Genomic DNA, 24212 nt, shown 5'->3' with positions numbered 1-24212 from the left:
GAAATGTATCATCATTTAAAAATAATATGCAATTTCAGATTACTCGAGATTTGAAAAACCATAAACCTTGAGTGTCAGGGAGATGACCCTTTCTTGGTTGGTGCTGGACCTGACAGCCAGGATATCTGCATTTTGTATCTCACTGGCAAATTGAGGTCCTTTTTATATTTTAAACAAGTTCCTTCAATCAATGCCCAGAACCTTACTCTTCTCAAATGCCAACCAGATTTGCTTGGGATGCAAAGCAACAGAAGATATTCAAATGAAACTTCGGGTTTCCTTAAGATATTCTTGGCGGTGAAAGTTAAGTCTTAGACTTTTAATCTTATTTATTTATTTATTTTTAAAAATGTTTAGTTTTTAAGGAATCTCTGTGTCCAATGTGGGGCTCAAACTTACAACCCCGAGATCAAGAGTCACACGGTCTACCAACTAAGCCAGCCCAGTGCCCCAGGTCTAAGGCTTTCAAAGGACAGACAGGCCATCTGTGGCCATGAGATCAGTGTTGGACCCACACCTTGTCCCCTGCTTGTCCCCCTTTGGTCTCTCCTCCCCGCTTAGAAGTTTTGTGTTATCACCACCTCTCCCCCAGTGCTCATCGGCACCCAGGCTCAGATGGCAGGGGGATGCTTCCCAATGGCACCTGGGTGCCCGATTCCATCAGGACTAGAGGAAAAAGAACAAAGCATGTTCTTTCCCCTTTCTGTGCTTCCCCTTGTCTTATTACAAAGGGTGCAGTGTCCTCATGCTGCTCTCTGACTAAGCCCTTACCGGTGTCCGTCCTCCCTCAAGGTACTATGTTCTTGAAATGACTTCACCCCATTTCTTCAGTATAGTGGTTCTCACTAGATCTCAGGAACAGAGCGGTCTGGTCTAAGGCACTCACACTATGGTCCAATTAGAGGTCTCTCACTAGAGATCCTGGGTTTCAAAGAAACTTGTCAACCATTAAGGGAACGAGGTTTATAATAGTGTTTGTTACACGTTGGTTTAGAGTAATAGTTCTCAACGTATAGTCTAACAACCCCTGGAGGAATCCCTGAAACCTTTTCGTCAGAGGATCTGCCTGGTCAAAACTGTTTTTATAATAACACTAAGACAGTCCTCACCCTTCTCACTCTTATTGCCTCCTGAGGTACAGTGGAGTTTCCCGGAGGCTTCATGACATGTGGTATTGCAACAGATTGAATGATAAAGGAGAAGTAAGAATCCTAGTCTCTTATAGGAAGCCAGATATTAAAGAGATTTGCAAAATCATGGGACAGCGCCACTCCTTACTAATTTTGTTTTGGAAAAGTATAGTTAGTTTTCATAAAACGTATGTTATTTATGTTACCATAGATTGGGTTTCTTATTTTTAAAATAAATTAAACATTCTTTTAAAATTCCATTTTAATTTCAGATATGGTAAATATTAGTAGATAGAACACACATCAACAGCATCTTTTTGGCGTTCCCTAGAATTTTTGAGTGTGTAGAGGGGTCCTAGAACAAAAGAGAGTTTGAGAAGCACGAGTTTTGGAGGAGAGAAGGCTTCTCCCAGGCCACCATCCGCTCTTGCCAAAACCCAGGCTCTGTATGTCAGCAACTGAGAGTCCTACTTCTGACAAATGGCCTGTCCCTGGCACGAGCAGCCAGTGGCTTCCACAGAATGGCGGTTAACTGCTCTCCATCTCTATGGCCTCTGCAGTCACAGCGGAGGTGGAGTTAGTGCAATGGTTCTCCATCAGGGTAGAACCACTTTGTCCTCTGGAGGATATTGGGCAATGTCTAGAGACACTTTCCGTTGTCACAGCTGGGTGAGGGGACACTATGGGCATCTAGTAGGCAGAGGCCAGGGATGCTGCTCAATGCCCTACTTTGCACAGGACTGTGTCCGCTAAGCCCCAAGAGTCAACTGTGCCCAGGTCGTCCCAGAGCACCCAGACCTCATCCGATGTCCTGGGGCTTTAGAGAAATCTGACAAATGATATACTTTTGGAAGCTTAGCCTTTGATTGGGGGGAAAAAATCACAGGGCTTATGAAATCTGGCAGCGAACCAATGTGTGTTTGGAAACGTCTACATAAAAATGAAGGAGAAAAACAAATATTCCAAGCAGCAGCCCAGCCAAGGAGCATAAAAGCGGTCATCGGAAATCACAGATAATACCACTTAACAAGGTTAGGATAGCTGCCAAGAAAAGAAAATACTGTAAAGGCCCAAATCTCCTAGAACTGTTTGTTGCTGCAGGGGGGAATAAATTCCTGTGATGGCAGAGAAAAACTGCCATCATTTTCTCTCTTGCTGTACCTTGCTGAATGTATTGCCTGGCTCAATCCAAATCAAATGACTGCATTGACACCCTCCTCCAACACACACATGCATACACACTCACACACAATTTGGTATTTTAAAGGGAGAGAAATTAGGTGGGCATTTGGTCATCTTAAACATCACTTTCCCCCTAAAATCATTTCTGCTCCCTGCCTCAATATTTTCTTCCCTCCTTCATCTTCTTCCTGGCCTTATGATTTATACCCACATCATATAACTCCCACTAGACCGTGTGCTTTTCAAGTGCAGGGACCATGGCTTAGGTATTTGTGTCCCTGCTTAGAATCATTCTCTCAACCAATACATGTTTTGAGTAGATCACTCTCTTTTAGCGCTTTGTTTTTCAGCCTGGTGTTTCACAAAATTATCACAATTATTACTATTGTTTGAGCTTAACGATCACTCTAAGAAGGTAGATATATGGTCTCTACTTTGTAAGTAAAGAAATTGAGGCACAGATAGGTGAAGCAATCTGCTCAAGCCTGCGCAGCAAATTATGGGGCAGGCCAGAGGGCAAATTACTATATATTCACTCTGCACTGTGCCTTCTCCAATGGAACACACAAAAGGGTAGCAGTCCTCCTCAGTTTCGTTCTTCGCGCTTGGATGTTCCTAATGAAGTTTGTCTTTGGGGACCACCGCACTCCGCGTAGCTATCAAGCTCACAAGGGCAGGTCTTGCAGCTGGGGCCAGTCCCCGCGCTGCGGTGGCACGTCTCCAGGGGGATGTTTCAGAGCAATTACTGCAGGCCCTTAACTAGCACCTGAGAGAATTGTAAGTCAGAAATATTTATTGTACTCACCTCAGTAGAGAACGGAAAGAATTAAAAAAGTAGGTCAGATTTCTATCATGGAAATTAGTCAAGCATTCTCCCCTCGGAAGGGCTGGCTACGAACCTGCGACTGAGTACACCCCTCCCTAGGCAAGGCAAGGGTCAGGGGGCTCAGAGAGAGAAAAGGAGAGCTTGGGGATGTAATTTCAAGGGGTCTGGGAATGTCCCCCTGTCTCAAACTGTTTTCCTCACGGGCACCTGAAATTCCATCATGAGAATCACACACCCCTTTATGTGTGAACGTCATTCCTCGTTAAAATACAAAGTGTCTCGGGAAATGAGAAATGAACCAGAGTAACTACTTACAAACTCCAACCCTTTGTTGCATTTTGTTTAAACAGTGTTCTGGGAAAAAAAGAGTGTACAGCTCCCGTAAGGAGAGAACGATGTGCCGCACCCAAGTCATAGAAGTGTATACGGATTGTTGATCGGATGGAGAGGGTAAGAGCAAATGTGAGTTAGAGAGTCCTTTAAAAGGATGTGAAGCTGTGCTGACCTGTGGTGGGGCAGTGGATTCTGAGTGTGGCGGACAGTCACGGAGTGGCATCTCTCTCTCTTTTAATAAAGGTTGTCATGTAACTCATAGCGCTCTGAAAAGGAGTTCTACTTTAGAAAAAAAAAGAACACAACAGCCCTAGCTGTCTGATACAAATGTTTGCTTATCTCTGCCATCCACACTGGGCAGTGCCTCAGCTACAAAGGACTGTGCTCACTAATCAGAGGCATCCAGCCCCAGGTGGTGGATGTCCAGGTCCCCAGCTCATTCCTGAGCAGTGCCAACCACTTCAATGTTAGCTTAGTGATGGCCAGCATGATATCTGGAGACCATTTTAGGATAAGAAGACCATTTTCTTTTCTGTAAAGGTAGACACTGTATATTTAAAAAAAAAGTAAAATTTTTGCTGTATTTCCAAAGAAGTGTCCAACTTATTTTTCAATTCTGAGTTCAGGAAATACCCAAACTAGGTAGTTTGGAGTCATGAACAAAAAGAGAAATGTGCAGAGTGATGTGAGGGTGCAGAGTCTCCCCAGAGTAGGAAAGAAGAAAAAAATGGGCTACTGAGTTAATGACCAAGCTCCAAATGATGATCTTGGAAGGGTTGGTGTAAAAATCTGTACTGTGAATATGTCTCTGAGCCTGACAAATATAGGGACCTGGGGTACAGTACGATTTATTTACCCCAGAGGCTGTGGGATATATTCTGCTTTCAGTGGCTTTACTTCTCCTTTCTGAGCAGGGACATCTAAAGAGCAAATGTCTGCTTAATTAATGATGCCGGAAGATCTTCAATGGCGCCCTTAGGAGGGATAGGTATATGTGCAAATATGTAGGTTACAGAGAAAGACAAGGAGATCACAGAGAAGTAAAAGAAATACATGAGTAAAGGTGATGTATTTGCATAATTAAGCACCTGCTCTAACAACACAATATCTGGATGATGAAAATGGAAGCTTATCACAACCTAAGCTGGAAGCCCCCCTCTCCCTTTATGCCTCACCTAAACCTCGCTCCAAGTTACTGGCACTTGCTTCTTGGTACCTAGTGATTTTTTTTTTTGAGTGACTTTTTAGAATAATCTTCAGTCTGGGGGAGGGAGGATTCCATCCTCTCTTTCACTGGCTTTGGCTTTTCTACTGAAGATATTTCAGGTTTTCATGGTGACAAGTCACCTTTCCCAATTGCTCACTTGCTCCCCTAGCTTTTTTCTGGAAAACGAGCAACACTCAGAAAATCATGGGCATGTGCAGACAAGCAGCTGTAGACAGCTCTGCCCAGGTAAGTCTTGATTTATTAAGTTGAAGCCAATTGATGATGAAGCAAGAGAAGATTATTTGCTAGATGGAAAGATTTACTCTGAGGTTGTTTATATTCTTTTCTGTTGCTTATCTTGGGATATATGACCTCTCCATACAGTAGCTATTGGAGGTCATGGCAGTTTAGAATATGCCCTAGACTATACTAGAATCTGGAGACTTAAAAAAAAGTCTCTAATTCCTTTCACAGGACTTTCTGGATGCAGGATTCTAGGAGAATGAGGGTTTAAATTATTTCAATCCTTCTACCCTTGGATCAGCTTAAGCTTTCTCCCCAACCTGGGAGCATGTGCATATGACTGCTGGCATTCCTGGGCTCTGGCCACCCAAGCAACTCTCAGTCCCCAGGGGCAGCTCTGATGATTTGCAGTTATGCAGAGCTTAGTTGCTAGAAGCTCCCTGTGAGTGAGAATTTATATCTGTGTAGTTCACAAATGTAGCTCAAACCTATTTAACTCCTAGCTAATGAGATCGTAATTTAATATAAGTGCAAAGAGCAAATTCAATAATGCATGCATATAACATTAGGAGTTGAAAACTGAGTCATTTTACTAAAGGCCTAACAATGCTAGTGGCTGAAACCTATTGATGAAGAAACATCAGAGAAACAGCTCCAGAAGTCACTTGTGGTTATGTGAATGAAGCCAGGGGATTTCTAGATGATAATCTCTCAAATTCAAAGGGATAGACCCCTTGATTCTACAAGTTGTGAATTTCACTGATGATCTCTGCCAACCCCGGCCTTTGTCCAACCTCTCCCTGTGTAACAGAAATCCCAAAACATGATTGCTTGTGGACTATCTCACACATCCCAATTTATCTGGGGAGAGTTACTCAATTTGCCCCTGATGGAGAGAAGGGGCTCAGGGAAGTTGCTAAGCATCTGGAGAAAAGTTTTGATTAAAATGTGGTCACAAGTACTTCCACAAGTCATAATGGACATGGTGCACTTGAAAAACTCTGTTTTGAGCTCCATTAAAAACTCAAACTCTCAAATTTTGTTGGGTTTTATTATGTATAAGTGTGTTTCCTTTGGTTCACCCCAATAGCACGAAGAATGCGAAGCACAGACTGAGAAGACAGAAACTGATCTCACATTAGATCGGAAACCCACATGACATGTTACTGAAGATGTCAAGTTCATGCCCCTGTCTCTAGACAAAATGTTCACTGAGAGTTGAATCTTATGGGTGCCAGCATCTTTCTTCCCGGCTCCCCCTTGCTCCCACCCCCCCAACAGCCCTCTCTTGACCATGAGCCATAGAAAGATAATCAGTCTGAGCTTACACTCCATTAGATCACAACGAATGGGGACTGTGTGGCAGATCTGAAAGCTGACTACTGGCTGCCATGCCAGGGCTCATACCACCCTCTCCTAGCATGCCCTCCAGTTATCCACTTATCTGCTCTTTCCAGCAGTGATGCCAGCTAGGACACACCAGCAGAGTCTGTCTCTCCCTCTTGTTCTCGATCTCTTTTAAATGTAAAGTATGCTATTGCCTTAGTTTTATATTTTGAGAAATATTTGCTTCAAGGCCAGATGAAATGAAGCCTTTAAGGTGAATTTAGCACTTGGAACACACTTTTGCCACCTGTGACCAATGGGGATTTGCCTCATGTGCCAAGGGCCAAATGCTATACCGCTCTCTAGAAAGTCAAACGAGAATGGATTACAATTGCTCTCCATAAATTTTACCCCCCACCCCCACTCCACCAACTTCCCACCCGCACTGCATGTATTTCAATCATTTCAAATCTTTGATGTTTCTTTTCCATGGCTGTCTTCCCTTTTGGAGAGTGTCGTTCTATAACTTTCTCTCCAAATGAAAGGAAACCAAATGATTTGGTCTTAGTGGGGTAGAAAGGGTATAGACACACACCGTTTCACTCTGCCATGGCAGTGGTGTCTTTCCTCTTGGCAATTGTACAACAGCATTCTTACCTTCAGGCCTTTCACTCCTGCTGCTCTTTCTGTAGCTCTGGTGTTGAACATTTGGTCATTATTTGTCAATAAGAAACACATTCAAGTTATCAGGGTAACACCAAAGGCAACTAATCATGTCTTAATCCTAGAAATCATGTTAAGGCCACACAGTCAATTTCAAAAGAAAAATCATTAGAATGGATTAGTTAATATTTTTCTGGATTACATATTTTTCCGGTGGTAGAATTTATTCTTTAACACCATCTGGCAAAATCAATGGTTTTGGCAGTCACTGGACTGGTTCAGTTCTTAAGGCAAAAAGGTCCCTTGCTTGAAGCAGCCACTTGAGAGAAAGTGAGGGTTTGCTCTTGGGAAGAAGACCTGAGTAAGTTCAAGGAGCAAATTTAGTCACTACCAGGAAAGAAAACTGTCAGGTTCTTCATACTTCGAGGAGGCAGCACCAGCACAGAGACATGCAAACCAACGAAGAGCATCAAATACTCACCCTACTCCTTGATCCCAAACCAGCCTCCGTGATTCACAGGAACTTCTTCTAAGACCCAGGAAGTGCCATCGATCTGTAATGATTCTTGCCTACACACATAACAGTGTCAATAAAGAGTCATTGGGGTCCATCTTAACCATGGGCATCCAAAATGTCTACCTTTAGGGATGGCTTCTGCCAAGAAAAGGTCCATCTTGTTGCAGGTAAAAGGCAGATGCAGATTCACATCCGTTACCCCAGGCCCAAGAATGTCAAAGAATTCTGGGTGTGGAAGAGAAGCAGTTAACAGATGGCGGCACAGGAGAGGAGGATTGTGGACATACATGGAAGAAGAAATACACACAAAACTGAGGATCTCATTTATACATATGGGAAGCTTAGCACCACCTCATTCATCTAAGTACCACCAAGTGGGGAGCTGAGGGCATTTGGAAGCGGGCTGTTCCAAAGTATAACTTTTTACTATCTTTGAATAGGAGACTTGTTAAGCAAATGCATGAGGTTTAAAAAAAAATGACGGCTAGCGACTAGAACGAAGTAAGGATGGGCTTGAACTTCTTAAGAGAACAAACTCTTTCCAGGTACTATGAAAGCACCCATGTGAAAAGAAACACAACTCATTTTCACTGCAAGCCACTTTTTGAATTTCTGAAAGCAAGTTCCCTAAGTGCTTTCCTAGGGTCACATTGGTTAGTTTATTCTAGTCCCTGTATATTTTTTAATGTAAACCAGCTGCAGTTCTCTATCAATATCCCAGCAATCATAATGATCATTCAACCACTTCTTCAGTCAATCGAAGTTTAACTGCATATCACATCATTATCCCTTACTTCCCTATATGCCTTGCAAGTTAAGGCACCTATCATACAACTCCCCTTCCAGTTAAGGGGTTCAGAATGGTTCCATTTAAACATTCTGCTCCAGAAAACAAAAATTATGTGGTTAATGCTTTGATGTGTCATGTAGGGAGTAGTTGTAGAAAATGTTGGCACAATTTTAACTTTTTAGTGGCTCATGACACACACACATATATATATGTACATATATCTTTATAATATTCTTGTGTTTAGTAGTATAAATGTTCGGGGCAAGTTTTACTATTTAAATGCCATTAGCTAGTCTTGGAATAGAGGCAACACATTCTGCAGTTGGATTTTTTTTATTCTTTTGCCTGTTTTGACACTAAAAATGGTCTATAACTGAGCACAAATTCTACAGTGTTAAAGAAGCAGGGAAAAATAATAAATTTGTGAATTGTGGTTCTGTTTATCTTATAGATACCAGCAAATTATTTGCTTCATCTATTCTCATTATTTAAAAGTATTGAAATTATTATTTAAAATGATTAAAAACCGAGCTTTAAAAAAAATACCTTATTTTGTAATTTTAAAAGTGTGGTGAATGTCTGTTGGATTTGGCTTTGGTCATGAACACTAAAAGCTCCAATCAAAGAAGAAGTCTGTTTTCTGTTATTTTATTCAATGACACAAGTGTTAAGAGGACCACAATTTCTTCACTTATTCTGAATACTAACTGTGAACTTTTGTGATAAATACACCTGTACTACTGAAAAAACATATTTTGACACTTCACATATGCAAGTAGAGAATTGATAAGTGTCAGTTTCAAAAGTGATTTTGTATTTAAAGTTTCTGGCTTACGTATCCAATGGTGCAGATTTTGAAATTTGTAAGAACAAAATTTGTTTTAAAAAAAACAAAACCTTGCTCTAGTTTTGTGACCTTGTGTACTTTTGAAATAAAATCAAGAAAGCAGTTTTCTGCCTCAGGAAAAAAAAAAACATTCTGCTCCAATGTTCCCCCAAAGCACAAAGCATGCTGATTTTCAACTTGGAATATATGGACACTGGAAGTCTGAATCCGTAGATGAGACTGAAACCAGGGCCGTTCTACACTGAGGTGGGGTACGGCTTATAAAGCATTGTCACCCCAGTCACAGATAGCTTGTTTCACAGACCAGACCACCTCTAGTAAGGTAAGGCTACAGGAAATCTAAGCTGGTGCCCTGTTCCCCAGGACTAGGGGAGTGAAGCAGGGTGAGTAGGGGCGGATCAGAAAAATTTGAAAGTCGGAGGCGACAGGCAGCTGTGGAGGGAGGCTGACTGTACTTCTGTGGTAATTCAGCAACTAAATCCCCATTCTGCTGTGGTTCACAGCGACAGGCTTTCACTGGCTGGGTCACAAACCCCTGGTGCTTGAGGTTTATCGCTGAAACAACCTACTGGCTCTTAATTACCGCATTGGCGCCCACGTTGTAATAACGCAGTAACACAAAAGGGAGATATGCAGGTTAAAAATTCCCCAACGACACCTCTAATTTTCGTGATCCTCGCCTGTACGTTCATATCCATCAAGGAAGGATCAAGTCTGATTTGTTGGGGTCCTATTAGCCCAGGTTCAGGAAACTGGTGAAACCACGCTGTATTTCAGATCTAGCCTATAGGTCCAGTTCAGTGGCTGCCTCGGTGACTGACCTTGTTTTAATGCCCTGTATTCAGAAAACGAAATAAACATCTATTTCATTAGTTTAAGCATGTGCACATTTAAAACAGCCTGAAAAATTGCTGGTTCCTTCCAAAGAGGAGTCACTTTTTGAGACCAGACTTAGAACACATGGCATCTCATGCCAGGGGGTTAAAGTCAACAATTTAACATAATTGCCCATCTTAGCATTATTTTAAGGTTGCCGGAGAGAGACTGAGAGATAAGTATTACAGGTTTTCCTCCACCTCCCAGTTTCAGAGATAATAGGTATGGAAGTGCTTTCGAAAAAGTAAAAGCACTCATAAATGTCAGGCTTTGTGATTATTGTCATTTTTAGTAATCAGTACTGAGGGCTGAAATGGCTTAAATATGCCATTTGCCTTGTAACCAAGGTAGTTGAGAATGAACCTGATTCTTAGGGAAATCTATCACATGCAATCAGATTCACATTGCTCATTGGATGGGTACATGAGATAAATTGGTGTCTGCAATAGCATCACAAGAGGTGACCCTGAAAGTCGGCAGAGATTTGTGGCAGCATTAGCTGTGTGACCTTCTCAAAGTCACCACCATCTCTGGGTCTCATTCTCTATGAAATGATGGTATACAACAGTCAATTGTCATGTTAACTGGAGATGGGATACAATAAAGAAGTGTAATTCCCAAGCCATTTTACTAGTACAGTTAAACCTCATGGATCTGGAATAATGGAGGGGAAGGGCTGTCTGAATGGGGAAGTCCTGAATTACAAAACAGGTTTGAAGAATGACAGTTTTATTATGTTACGTCTGGTTTGTGATTCACACTCACTATGCTACATTGCCACAGTGGAGGTCTTTGTGAGAAATACTTTAGCAGATAGATCGGTAATGAATATGACTATATCTAGCCAATGCTTGCAACATTTGAGAAAAAATTTGTTCTCTTAAGAAAAAAATGCATTGGACAATCTCAACTCTTCATTTGCTTAACAAACATCTCTTGGCTCCTTTCCTGCTACTATATGGGGTAGGCTGTAGACTGGTCCCTGTCCCGTTCATCACGAATTATAAATTTGAGGGCTCCAAATTAATGAGGTTTCACTGCCTTTTCTACCTTCTTCTCCATTGATTTGTTTTTGGCATCACCACCAAATGGTGGTAAAACAGATTTTCAAGTTCATCTCTTGCCCCTTCTCTTGCTCACTCCCAGAAAACAGCAGGTAGCAAGAAGGAAGAAGAAAAAGGCAAGCTCCTTGGTAATCCGGAAACAGAGTAAACAATCGTTGGATATGCAGCACTCATTTTACTATTATCCATAGCTGAGAAAGGGGTTGACTTATTTCAAAAGGCTGGCTGGAGGAAGGACCAAAACAAGTGATTTGAGAGATGCCTGGCAGATAGCACTAATGTCAAAGAAGTTGGAAATACTTAGGCTCTAAGAAGATCTTTCTCTATTTGCATATCAAAAATCAGATAATCTGGAAATCGTGGGCTGGCAATAAAGTTACTTGATAACTTTGCCTGCAGTATCAGCTGAGGAAAGAGAAAAGCTTGATTGCTCGTTGTAATTAGCAAATAGCTGGTCTAAAGTTTTAGGGATCTTCACGATACCAAAACATCTGGGTGAAAAGTAAAAATTCGGCCAAATACATGCAGATTGTTTGGTTTATGTAACATCACACATCTGGTGATTTGAAAACTTCTGGGCACTTGGCATCATGTGGATGCTTTAGAGTCATCTTGACACAGTCCATGGCTCCTTTGTAACCATGCTGAGTGAAGTCTTGAGAGCAATGTATCCAATCCAGCTCAATTTTCATTCTGCAACTCACTTGCATGATATAAATAGGGTCTCCGTGGCCTGCTAATAACATGAGAAAAAGACCAAGAAGAAGGTGCTAAATATCAGGTTAGCCATTGAAAAACTCACATGAGCCCAAAGCTTGGCTAAACTGTGATTGTGATCAGTTCACACTGGTGGAAAAGGAACTTACTGCTTTCTGACACACAGTAAAACCTTGATTAATTGAAATCCATAAGGGATGAATGGAATTTTCAATAAGAGTACTCGTTTTGTTTCATTCTTGGCTAATGACATTTTTTTCCCCCTCAAAATGCTTGTATCCACTTTCTCGCCTCCGGGAAGCAGCCTCTAATGTTTGAGGGTCAATCCAGATAGAAGATATGGGAGACAAAGCTGAATGTGACCTAAGCACAGGTCACCTGTTGGCAAATGATTAAAAAAAAAGATCAATTCCTTGCAGTCTTCTGTTTTGGTAGTATTTGCTGTTTTCTCATCAATGTGGAGTACTGAGGAGGGGCAATTCAGTTAGCTGGGGTAGTGGTTAGGTGGGTTCTGGTTAATCAAGGTTTTACAGGTAAAGAGCTCACCGATGCCTGGTAAGATTATGCGCTGAAGCAAGTTGTATTTGAATTGATCACTTTGAAAGTACTCTGTATCAGTTTCCAAACCCATATTATACTGCAGACTGGCAAACTAACTTTTCCATCAGGATCCTGAGGAATGGAGAGAGAAAGAGAAGAGCAGAGGTGTAATCATTGTCTCTGAAGGAGAAAAGGTTTGGCTTGCCTGTCTGTTGGCCTGTGTGTGGGAAACACTGTTCTTCACCTTACGAGATGCCCATGGTATCTTGGTTGTACAAGAGTCGATCTTACATGCTTCAATATAATTCTCATGCCCTTTGGGTCATGGAGGATTGTGTTTTCAGGTCCTCTCCTGTACTTACCCAACGTGTGCTTCCATTACTTGCTGTCATGACTTCTGAGCTTGCAACCATTTCCTGTTGCTTGGATGAAGGTTATTCGTTCTTTCTAGTCCTGAAGAGCATTATGGAGCCAAAGGAATGCCAAGTGAGATGGATTTTCTCATGATGGCAGCCTGGATAACAGTTAGACCTACCTGAACCAAGAACACAGCTAAGGAGAAGTCAAATCAGGGATTCATACACATGGAGTACCACAGTTAGGCGACGCGCTTGTTTAAATATACAGAATAACTTTGCCAAGTCTGTATATGGGGTGGCCTATTGAAGAAAGACCCCATTTAACTTGAAACCTCGCTTGTTCTTTGGCTTTTCAAGTTAAGTGGGGCCGGCTTAAATAGGCCACCGCATATGAAGAACAACATTTCATCACTCATACACATAATTGAAGAAGCCAACTCTAATCAACCAATCAGCCTCGGTGAGCAACCATCATGCCTCAGCGTGGGGAGGGGAAGGCCATAACCTGACTTTTCAGTAGATAGATCTGACTTCTCACATGGTTCGTGTGAGACAGAGGAGGACAGTCTTAAGGAAAGCCTTGGGCTCTTGAGAGCCTAGGTCATTGAAACCCAGGCCGTGGCCTTCATAAGGCAACCGGTCTGTGTGTGAGGGGAAGGGAGGGGTGTGGACGGGAAGCCTCTGTCTGGGAGTTTAAGAAGGGACCCAAGTTAGATCAAAAATGTGGGCAGTGCCCTGAAGTCTTTCTGGTTCCCAAAGCTGCCAGGCAGCGGAATAACCTGGTCATTCCACTTTCTGTGTGCGTCTTGTGCTCTCTCCTCAATAATAAGATAACAGTCTTGCCGATTACTCGTCACTAAGGGTACCCGGTTGTGGTGACATTGAGGCTGACCTTGGAGTCACCGCCCCCGCTGCCGCACTCTCCTTTGTCGTACCACCATTTGTTTTTCAATTTGTCCAAGAGGCCTTGCTCATTCAGTTTTAATACTGCCAGGTTAACAGCATTTCTTGAAACGATAAAACATAACTTGTAAGAAAATGCACAAATGCGTAGGAAATCGTTAACGTATAAAAAGGAGCACAAGAGGACAAATTGGCTAAATTTCACAGAACGTGGAGCTATAAAAATGTCTGTACAGCAAATACAGGGTTAAATATTGGAAGGTGGCATGGAGGATAACATTTGCTCAAAACTGAAGTGTGCGGGATGGGGAAATTGTCTTTGAGAAAAAAAGTAACAAGAACACCACATCCATGCAATTAACATTCGTCACATATGGCACCGTAACTTGGCTTTTACCATTTAAATTGAAAAAGCCGTTGAACTGTAAAATTAAAACAGCAACAAACAGTCAGAGAGGACAACACAGAGAGAGAACATTAAAAAAAAAATGGATGCATTAAATAGATGAAACCATAATTTACCGTCTTATTTAACTCCATGGAATATTGTAGATTTTAAACTTTTAAAAGTTACCTCAAAATCCACAAGAAAGAAAATGACAACAAAATGCATCAGGGTAGGTGGAATACTATAACAACACGGATATTGTTATATTATTCCACCCACCTTAATGCTGAGCCTTTAGGGGTTGCCACACCATAGCCTTTGGAATCCAGATTTCCACCAACTTTCATGGTATCGCACGGTTTTCTCTGCTCAATGTACTCATTCATGGTTGACTCCAGCAGGAAGGCGAACTTTCCCTTGGACTTGCGCACCCGGGCCACCCCATCTGCTGTTGTTTTGGTAAACACGGATGGTTCTGCTGATTTCATGTAAGACCACATTTTCTCATAGACCGCAATTTTGGACCTCTGCAACAGAGACAGGGATTCTTAGAGTCACCAGATCTGAAAACTAGAAGAGGTTTCAGTGCAGTGGTTTTCCAACAATTTCGATTGCAGCCCACAGTAAGAAGAGCGTGTCATGCTGTGGCCCGGAAGGTACACTCATACATATGTAAACACGGATACAAAATAGGTTACTCAACACCGCCTTCCTCTTTGCGACATGTGATGCCCTCTGATATTTTCTATTGTATTCTAATTCACTGGAAAAAAGAAAAAAATGACAATCAGGACCCACTACATTGATTTCATGGTTCCACTAATGGGTTGCAATCTAGTTGGAAAAACACTTTCTCAGTTCAATCTTCTGCTCGATTCAGAAATCTCCCCTACAATATCCTGCTATGTGATTACCCTTTACCTGTCCGGAAAAAAAAATGCCACTGGAGGGGAGTGTACGACCATTTCAGTTAGCCTGCTCCAGCGCGGGACATTAATTATTATAAGAAAGCATTTTCTTATTCTGAGCTGAAATTTGTTTCTCTAGGACTCCCAACCTTCAGCACTATCTGCTAGAGCTACATAAAACAATTCTGTTCCTTCTTCTGCATGATGGCCCTCCAAATATTGCAAGGCTGTTGTTATACCTCCTTTTCATCTCTCCATCAGGTTGAACTCCACTGATGTCTAATACTATTTCCAGAAGGCTCACAATTTTGGTCTATCTCCCATAGGAGTCTAGTTAGCAATGCCTCTCTTCAATTAGTTTGTCTAGAAATAGACACAGTATCCCAGATACCTGATGAAGACAGAATGAAAAGAAAAACTGCTTCTTGTCACTGGAGAATTATTTTTTGCATAACACTGCCTGAGTTTCCGTTAATGTATTTAGCCTTTCATCCATCCTTTTAACAAATATTTGTCAAGCACTCGCTATATCTAAAGCACTCTCCTGGGGGTGGGAAGAGTATGATAGACTGAACAGTCCCTCTTTCCACTCAGGTTGAGGCCAAATCCAAACTGTTAGTTCTTTCGACCAAGCCAATTTTCCCTCATCTTTACCATTTTGGATTTTGAATTCAATGCCATTAAATGTCATCTCAGTTCAGGTGGTCCTTAGAACATGTGCTAAATGCTTATAGATCTATGGTAGGCATTCTGGAGAATATAAAGGAAGCATGGTCTTAATGACCCATGACTTCCAGCTGAGTTGGGAGTTAGGTCCTTAAGAATGAAAACCCAAAAGAAAAATTCTAAAGTGCTATTTGACCAGAGGTGAGGTAGCATGGTGGAGACTATAGATGTGCCAGGATTTCAAGTGTCCTTTTATGGAGTTTCCTGGCCCCTGCCTCAGGTTTTTGATTATTTAGTTGCTCTTCTCTGGACTTTGGCCAGCTACACTCTTGAAGCCTGCGTTGACGTGCTTAAATAATTTCAGAGGGCTGGTACTCCCAAAGCTATCGCCATGGAAATTAAACGTTGTGTTTATGGTGATTGGACACCCACTGAAGCCCTTACTGAGTCACTGAAACTGTTCACTGGGATTGGAAATATGGCTTTCATAGTTGGTTTGCAACAAGAGCAGGAAAAAAAAAAGCCAGTATGGCTGAAGCCAGTTGAGCAAAAGGGAGAATGGTAGGAAATGAGTTCAGAAGGATAATCAGAGGTCAGATCTTCTAGGGCCCTATAAGACATGGTAAAAAGTTTGTATTTCTTCCGTTAAGAAATTATTGAAAGATTTTGAGGAGGTGTGTGATAAGATCTGATTTAAAGTTTTAAAGCATTACTCTAGCTATTATATGGAGAATACATTCTAAGGTGGGCAAGAGTGAATATGAGGCTATTCTAATAGTCCAGGGGAGAGATGGTGGTGGCTTGGACTATGTTGGGAGCAATGGAAGTAGAGAGGAGAGGTTGAATTCAACATATGTTTTTGGGAGACAGCAAACAAGCCTTCCTGATGGACATCTCCACCTGATGGTCTTATAGACACTTTCAGATTAAACATTTCCAAAACAAACTTATTATTTTCTTTATAAAGCCTGGCTCTCGTAAATTCTATCAGTAAACCATGGAACATCCAAGCTAGGAAGTTTGGTTTTTACTCCTTCCTCGGCCTCTTAATATGCCTTGTTTATTTGGACATAGAAATGTAGGCTCTGTGGAGTACTACATGGCAATGAGAAAGAATGACACATGGCCCTTTGTAGGAAAGTGGGTGGACCTTGAGGGTGTCATGCTGAGCGAAGTAAGCCAGGCAGAGAAGGACAGATACTATATGTTTGCACTCATAGGTCTAACAGGAGAACAGGAGAAACCTAATGGATGACCAGGGGGAGCGGAGGAGAGAGAGAGAGAGAGAGAGTAGGGGAGAGAGAGGGATGCAAAACCTGAGAGACTATTGAATGCTGAAAATGAACTGAGGGTTGAAGGGGAAGGGGGAGGGGGGAAAAGAGGTGGTGGTGATGGTGGAGGGCACTTATGGGGAAGAGCACTGGGTGTTGTATGGAAAACAATTTGACAATAAAATATTATGGAAGAAAAACAAAACAAAACAAAACAAAAAAAGAAATGTAGGCTCTGTATTTTTGTCTTTTTTCTCTTCTCATTACCATTGCCCTGGAGCAGGCTCCCACCATTTTTTTGGTCTGGACTACATTGCTTCCTAATTGCTCTCCAGGCTTCATCTCTCTCTTCAGTTTATTTTCCAGCGATACTTCCAAAGTGTGAATCTGACCACTCTTTAAAATCTTCTCATAGTTCCCTAAAACCTACAGAACAAAACTTAGACTCTTATGTATGATATTCAAGAGTCCTTATGATCTTGACTACACTCTCCTATGATCTAGTCATGCTGGACTACTCACTGTTCACTGAAGTATGCCACACACCTTCACGTCTTATGCCTTTGGTTATGCTTTTGCTTCTGCCTAAATTATCCTTATTCATCCTACAAGGTCCAGAGCAAATACCATGTCTTCTGTGAAATCTTTCCTGACTCTTGCTCCCACATAAGTGCTTTCCTGGGTGTTCCTAAAGCACTTTTACTCATACCTTTGCTACCGTGCTTACTATAATGCGTTATGGTGAGTTGGCTACGTGACTGTCCTACTCACATTACTGGGTGTTCTTGAGGGCAAAGTCCATGCCTGATTCATTTTGGTAGCCCTCTTGGCAGCTAGCATAGGTGCATAGTAGGCTTTTAAGATATATTTGCTTAATAACTGAAGCTTAGACTGATCAGGGTGACATCTATATTGTTGGTCAAAGGCAACAGAAGGTTGGTGAAAAATGGCTGCCAGCACTAGTTTTATAGCATTGTAGAATTCTAGAGCTGAGGTTACTCTAAAGATCATTGAATCCAACTCCCAGCTAAACCAATCAGGATATATGCTTTATAATCCATTTTGTTTTGTTTTTGTTTTTGCCACTTAGCGTGCCTTTCTTGTCCACACCAATAACTTTCTCCCCTAATAATCAAGGTCTTCTAAGATTGAAATCTCACCCATTGACATTTGTGCTCATTCCAGAGCACATTATCCTCATCTGACACATAAAACAATTTCTAAACATCACAATGAAACACATTCTCAATGACTTAATTTTATCTCAGTAGGAATTTCCTAGTCAGTGGCTCAAAGAATTTTATAAAATAGCAAATAATTCAGCTGCACTGTAAGATATAAAACATAATGTAAGAGCACCTCCGTATCTGCCACAATACTCAATAAAACATTATGAAGTTAGTTGAAGTCTCTTCCCTGACTGCATACCCTTCCTCCAGGTCAAAAGTAACCATTATCCTGAATTTGGTCTTTATCATTTCCTTGCATCTCTTTATATTTTTATGAGAATAAACACATCTTTTTTTGTAATGGCTGCAGAGCATTTCAATCTATGGCTATACCATTCTTCATCTGCCAAATCTCCAACTGAAGGACTTTTAGGTCATTTCCAATTTTTTGGCATTAGAGACAACACTGTGGTAAGTGTGTATCTCTGTGCACTTGCAAAGAGGTACTCTGTGTTCATCTTGGCCTAATTGAACCCGAGTGAAAGGGGGAAAGGATAGACCAATTTGTCTCTTACATTATTTGCAAACAGGTTATTCCATCCAAAGATAAATTTATGAGGCAAGGGCAAAGGGGTCTGTGAATTCCAGTCTGAATGCACTATAATTTGGATTCATTTACTTCATCATTTACTTGAGCTCTTTGATTGCTGATACAGGTTAAAAGGTTTATTCCCTTAGGTAATGATGCATTTCTAGGAGAATAAATGGTGGCGCTTGACGTGGGCACTTTGAATGTGCAGTGTACATGCAGCAGATATTAATGAATTCAGGAAATGAAAAGTTAGTGGCAGAATGACTGGGTCCTGGTTGATGACTGAATTCTGAAGGAATTAAGTCTGAATTAAGAAGGGGAAAAAGCAATGGCCCACAAGTGAGAAAAATTGAGCTGAAACGTTTATCTTCTTAACTAGTATTTAAGTGACAGTATAACATTTAGACCAAAAAGAAGAAAAAATATCACTAGCATTTTTTTTTTTTGGAGTCTGTCTTATTTTGGCTGAAATACTGAAGGCAATAAAAGGAATTGAATCTTAGCTCAATCTTCTGGGAGAAATTAAAAAAAATTACGGGCAGGATGTGTAATAGCAAGTTCATTTTCCTCAAACTTGCCACGATTCATTTATTTCATCCCACAGAGCACCATTTTGTACCTCAGAAGGAATAAACAACGGGTATGTAGAGAGGACACATGAAATTCTCTTAGCACTGCTAGATAATTAGCATATGAAATCCAAAAGGAGAAATACATGAATGGAGGAGGAACAGATTAATCCAAAACAGCAGATAAAGCAGAGCTCTAGCATTCAAGGAGTCAACAGTCACTGTTCCAACTATTTGTAATAAGTCATGAAGGTCAACTGTACAAGGAAATTTGCTTTTGTTGAGTGGAAATTTGGATCTTGGTTTCAAATGTGGGCTGATGCGCAGAAACAAGTGATCAGTGACCGTACTTAGCCCACTACTCAGACTTTGTATCTATCTGCAGTGGTGCTGGTTGCTTCTTATCACTGTGCATAGCCATTCCTTTGTAGACCAAGGGGTACAAGGTAAATGCATGGTGTCATGTTGAGAGTGTGGAGTCACATCTCTTGGGTTTGAATCCCACTTGCTACGTGTAGAAGGTATCTAGCCCTTACATGCCTCAATTTCCTCATCCATCAAATGGGATAATTTTTTTAAGTGCCTACTTCAAAAGATTCTTGGGAGAAATGACATGAGTTAATACGTGATCTCACGTAGAACAGTGACTGGCATACAGGAGGTGTTGAAAACATTACATATTTTTATAGCACAGAAAGCATCATTTGTTTTAGTAACAAAACCTAATAGCATGATAAATTACTTTAGTCCCCTATTTAACAGAATCATTACTTCATTTTATGGAGGGAATCATATGTTCAAGTGTTATTCACGTATTTGGGTCTTTGGACATATCCTGGTGAATGCCTGTGGTCTGCTGTCAACAAAAGTCATCATCATTTGATTTGGGTTTTTAAAAATTTTGGTGGAGGGCAAATTTTCCTTTAAAACCTATGTTTGGTAGTTTAGTTGAGGTTCACACATTGAGGTTCCCATTAACCAGAACACTGTTACTGGAAAGACCTGGTTGGTGAATGAAGCTTTCTGCTTCCCGAAGAGTTAGATGAGAACATCCACTGGTCAATAGAAAGCCAATTGTAATCAGTAGAGTAACAGACTTTTAGAAATAGAAGAAACCTTCAAAACCATCTGGTTTAGCCTCTCAGCCAACGCAGCATGGCTTCTCTGCTCAAAGGTCTCTGATGGAAAGTCACCTCCAAGCTCAGAAGAGGCTCGTAACTTACGGCAGACAGTTCAAGTGGATAGAAAATTCTTTTTGTTGGGCTGACATCTTTCATGACAGTCTCTCTCCCCTCCAGTCCTATTCTGCCTTCTGCTTGAATTGGGCAGTCTCTCCTTTCTGCTGCCATTTCTCCAGTGTAGGTAGCACTGGTTGTACTGCTTTGTAATGGTCATCTCCAGTGCAACCTGAGCTACTTGGGAATAGGAATTATAGCTCTCTCTCTCTCTCTCTCTCTCTTTTTTTGTCTCTGTATTCCCAGTGACTAGCATAGTGCCTGGCATGTACTCTGACTATGTATCTGTGGAATGAATGAATATCACAAATGCAGTTCCACCTACCGGTCCTAATTCTGTACTCTGCAGTAATATAGAACAAATACGCTCTTTTCACATGGTGTGCCAACTGAAGATCACCACAACCATGTCACCTGTTAATTGTCTCTTGCAGACTATACATTACAAGGGCCTTCATTTGTTACTCTTATGACATGAATTCCAGTCATCCCCCTCCTCTTTCTGGGAATCTCCATCTTCTAGATGCTTTTTAATTTTTCAAAGTCCCTCCTAAAATGGGGCCCTGACAACTGATGATATTACGCTTGATATAGCAGCACTAACACAAATGACAGTAACACAATCTCTTCTCGTGGTGTGGATATGCACACAATTTTTCATTTTGACAGGATTCAACAGGCATTTTTTTGATATGTTGGTAGTTGAGAATTAACTACATTAACAAAACAGACCAATAAATTGGAAGCATGATTCTCAACAGAGGCATAGTCCGCTAATTCACTTATGGTATTAATTTGCTGTCAGCACATAGACAAAATATTACATTTTGCAAAGAGAGTATTGGTGTTTGTGACATCTCTATGCCCCAAACATGTTCAGTGTGTTCTGAGAGGATAGGATGAAGGAAAGGTCAGGGGAAGATGGTTTTAGGTACCTTTTTGGGAGAGAAGATTTTACTTTTAAGTAATCTCTACACCCAACATGGGGCTCCAACTCACAACCACAAGATCGAGTCACAGGCTCCACCGGCTGAGCCAGCCAGGTACCGTGGTTTTAGGTATTTTGTACTTCAGCATTCCCCAAAGGGGAATGGGTTGGCTTTATGCATTTATTTTTTTTGGCCATTGCTGGTATCATGCCTCTATTGTCCATTTCCACCACTGTATGTATAAAATTAGCTTTGTACATGTCACAGAGAGGCTGAGTTCTCAGTCTCTACCTCTCTCACCCAATTTTACTGTCTTTTTTACTCAGAGATTCATTTCTGACATCAGTAGTCTTGGTCCTCATGGAGACAGTCACTGACGTCACAAAGATTTCTGTTACCTTTGACCAAGGGATCATTTTTATTCGAATAGGGGATTGGTGTCCCAGACACGTGGGTGTAAAAGGTGCTGTGTAGGGGCTGGAACAACCATCCCTGTGAACAGGACACTAACGAAGGGGAAAATGGCATGTTTCAAACAAAAATGCCTTACCCTCCTTCATTTTTGCCTTCTCTATCTACTAGTTTTGTAGCTTAGGTATTGATTAACAATTTGGTCCATTTCTTCTGTAGATTGTATCTTTAGTTAAGAATACATCATTAAAAACTATAATCTGCTTTCTCTTCCAAATTATTTAGCCCCTTCTGAAATGTCTACTTTTGAGAAAGGTTTGGGGGGCACTGCTAGCTGGTCCAAATTTGAAAAGGTGGCTTTGGTCTGATGTCTGCCTGAACGGGGCACAATAGACTCCTATGTGTCTCCTGTGCCCTCCTTCACCTTCACGAGAACATGTTGTGTCTTTGCATTTTTCTAACACTGGGATATGGACAGGTGATCCTTGCAAGATTGAGGACTGGAAGAAAGGAAGCTGGTGGCATGGCTGCTGTGGAGAGTGCCTGACCTCTTCCTCCCTCCTTCTCTTTTCTGCCTTTCCTGATGGTTGATGGCATTGGATGAGGACCAGGTGCATTTTTGTCCTGGTGGGGTGGGCGGGGTCAGAAGACTGGGGGGAGAGCAAGGCCTGGATGGAGCTGGCCCATTCTCAAAGTCTTCCATGTGGTTCTAAATCTCAGGTCTACAGAAGTGCTTTGCATTGCGACTCTGTGCAAGTTTTGAGCACTTGGGTTAGGCCTGCGAAGTGCCTTTCTTACACAGAGACACCTAAGATTTGCCATGACCGGAAGCAGGAGACAGGTAAATTTTGTTCAATTGTACATTTGCATAGGGCTTTCTGGTTGCCAAGGTGATTTCATACATGCCATCTCCTTTAACTTCCCCAGGGCAAATTATGTGTTCAGTGCTTGGTCCCCAGCACCCGGAATGGTGCCTGATGCCCAGAGGTGCTCAAAAAATATCTTTGGAATGGAAGAACGAGCAGCCATTTTACAGACGAGGGAATCGGGCGGAAGAGAGGGTAAGCACATTGGCAAGTTGCTGCTAGTGCAGTGGCTTGCTCCAGGTGACACAGCTAATGAGGAACAAAGCTGAGACCCTCCTCCAAGTCTGCTAGACTCAGGTTGTTCCACTACAAGCCCAGCCTCTTCAGCTGTAACCCTGACAATATCCTTTTTGGCAAAAGAGAGCAACTCACCTTCAGAAACGTTTTTAATTTCTTGTTCAAGCCTTTTTTTAAAAAAAAATCGGGGTAAATTGCAAATTAACCCCAATCCCTTCCCAGTAAGGCAGTGGAAGAAGTGGGTGTTCTCGTCACATGCTGCAACAGGCCCTTAGTGTCCACGCTTCACCACGTGAAGGGATCAGAGCAATCTGGGGCAGGGGAGGAAGAGCACATCTGGCTTGCCAAATGCACCTGACACGTGTTTTCCTCCGCATGTGCTTTGAAGAAGCCAGTAGCTCTGATGAGGCACATTTGGAAAAAAGAATCCTTGAATTTTAGTTTCTTTCCCTAAAGCAAAGACCATGGTTTCCATTTTCACTTGGAGCAGGGCACACAGGCAGTGACTTCATTTCTTTTTTTTTATTCTTTTAAAATATTATTATTATTATTATTATTTTTAAGTAGTTTATTCTCAAATTGGTTTCCATACAACACCCAGTGCTCTTCCCCACACGTGCCCTCCTCCATCACCACCACCGCTTTTCCCCCCTCCCCCTCCCCCTTCCACCTTCAGTTCGTTTTTAGTATCCAATAGAGTGACTTCATTTCTAAAGCAGGGCCCGAACCCCAATTTCATTGTCTGTCTTTCCTTCAGTTTGCACGTCTAAGATTTCAGGCAAGTACTGTTGTCAGCTTCCTTTTGCTCAGTCAGCGGCTGCTGTGTGACTACGTATTTATTGGTGAGGGCCGGGGGAAGGAAGGGAAGGAAATACCGGTTTCTATCCTCAGTTTTTCTATTGGTGCATTATGACCCTGGCTGAATTATTTGGGGGGCTGGGCTTTTAGAAACTTCAGGGGAGGTGGAGGTCACCTTTTTCCCAGTGTTGTCTAATGTTTTCACACTGTGTTCCCAAGTCCAGGGAGGGGTTTCCTTTCACATCTGTTTCGGACATCTTCATTCCAAAGGTGCCAGTGACAATCCAGATAAGTTTCTGGTGACCTTTCTAGTGTGCCTCCCTAGCATGCAAAGTCACATTACTGTTCTAACATGTCTTCTGCTTCTTTTGCCAAGTTAGGCTAAGATTTTTCCAGTGGGTTGAAAGCAGCATCAGTGGCTGTATGACTTTGAATGCCAGAGTAGACAAACTCTTGGAGAAAATGGTTCTAAGGTCCTATTACTCTATTCTGGGGGAATAGAGGAAGGGACTCAGTAACCTCCACCCCAGTGGCTCTCAATCAGCAATGATCTGGCCTCCAGAAAGATATTTGGTAACATCTGGAGACACTTTGTTATTATTACAACTTGGGGAGAGGAGGGCTACTAAAGAGAATATTCTGGATAGAAG

General features: G+C 41.7%; 1 protein-coding gene across 5 annotated transcripts in view; it reads right to left on the bottom strand.

Annotated features, from left to right (window-relative positions):
* Nucleotides 1-24212, bottom strand: part of GRIA3 (glutamate ionotropic receptor AMPA type subunit 3) — a 273414-nt gene that overhangs the window by 11933 nt on the left and 237269 nt on the right. For 4 of the 5 annotated variants that reach the window (XM_029930243.1, XM_029930239.1, XM_029930242.1 and 1 more), the window contains one exon: nt 14191-14438. In XM_029930243.1, coding sequence (XP_029786103.1) covers nt 14191-14438 — 248 coding nt within the window. Of the gene's footprint in view, nt 1-13512; nt 13628-14190; nt 14439-24212 lie in introns of all 5 variants that reach the window. The other variant, XM_029930244.1, reaches the window with a different exon arrangement.

The sequence above is a fragment of the Suricata suricatta genome, chromosome X (assembly GCF_006229205.1).
Source record: "Suricata suricatta isolate VVHF042 chromosome X, meerkat_22Aug2017_6uvM2_HiC, whole genome shotgun sequence".
Classification (NCBI taxonomy): Eukaryota; Metazoa; Chordata; class Mammalia; order Carnivora; family Herpestidae; genus Suricata; species Suricata suricatta.
This window is presented reverse-complemented; position numbering and strand designations above follow the sequence as displayed.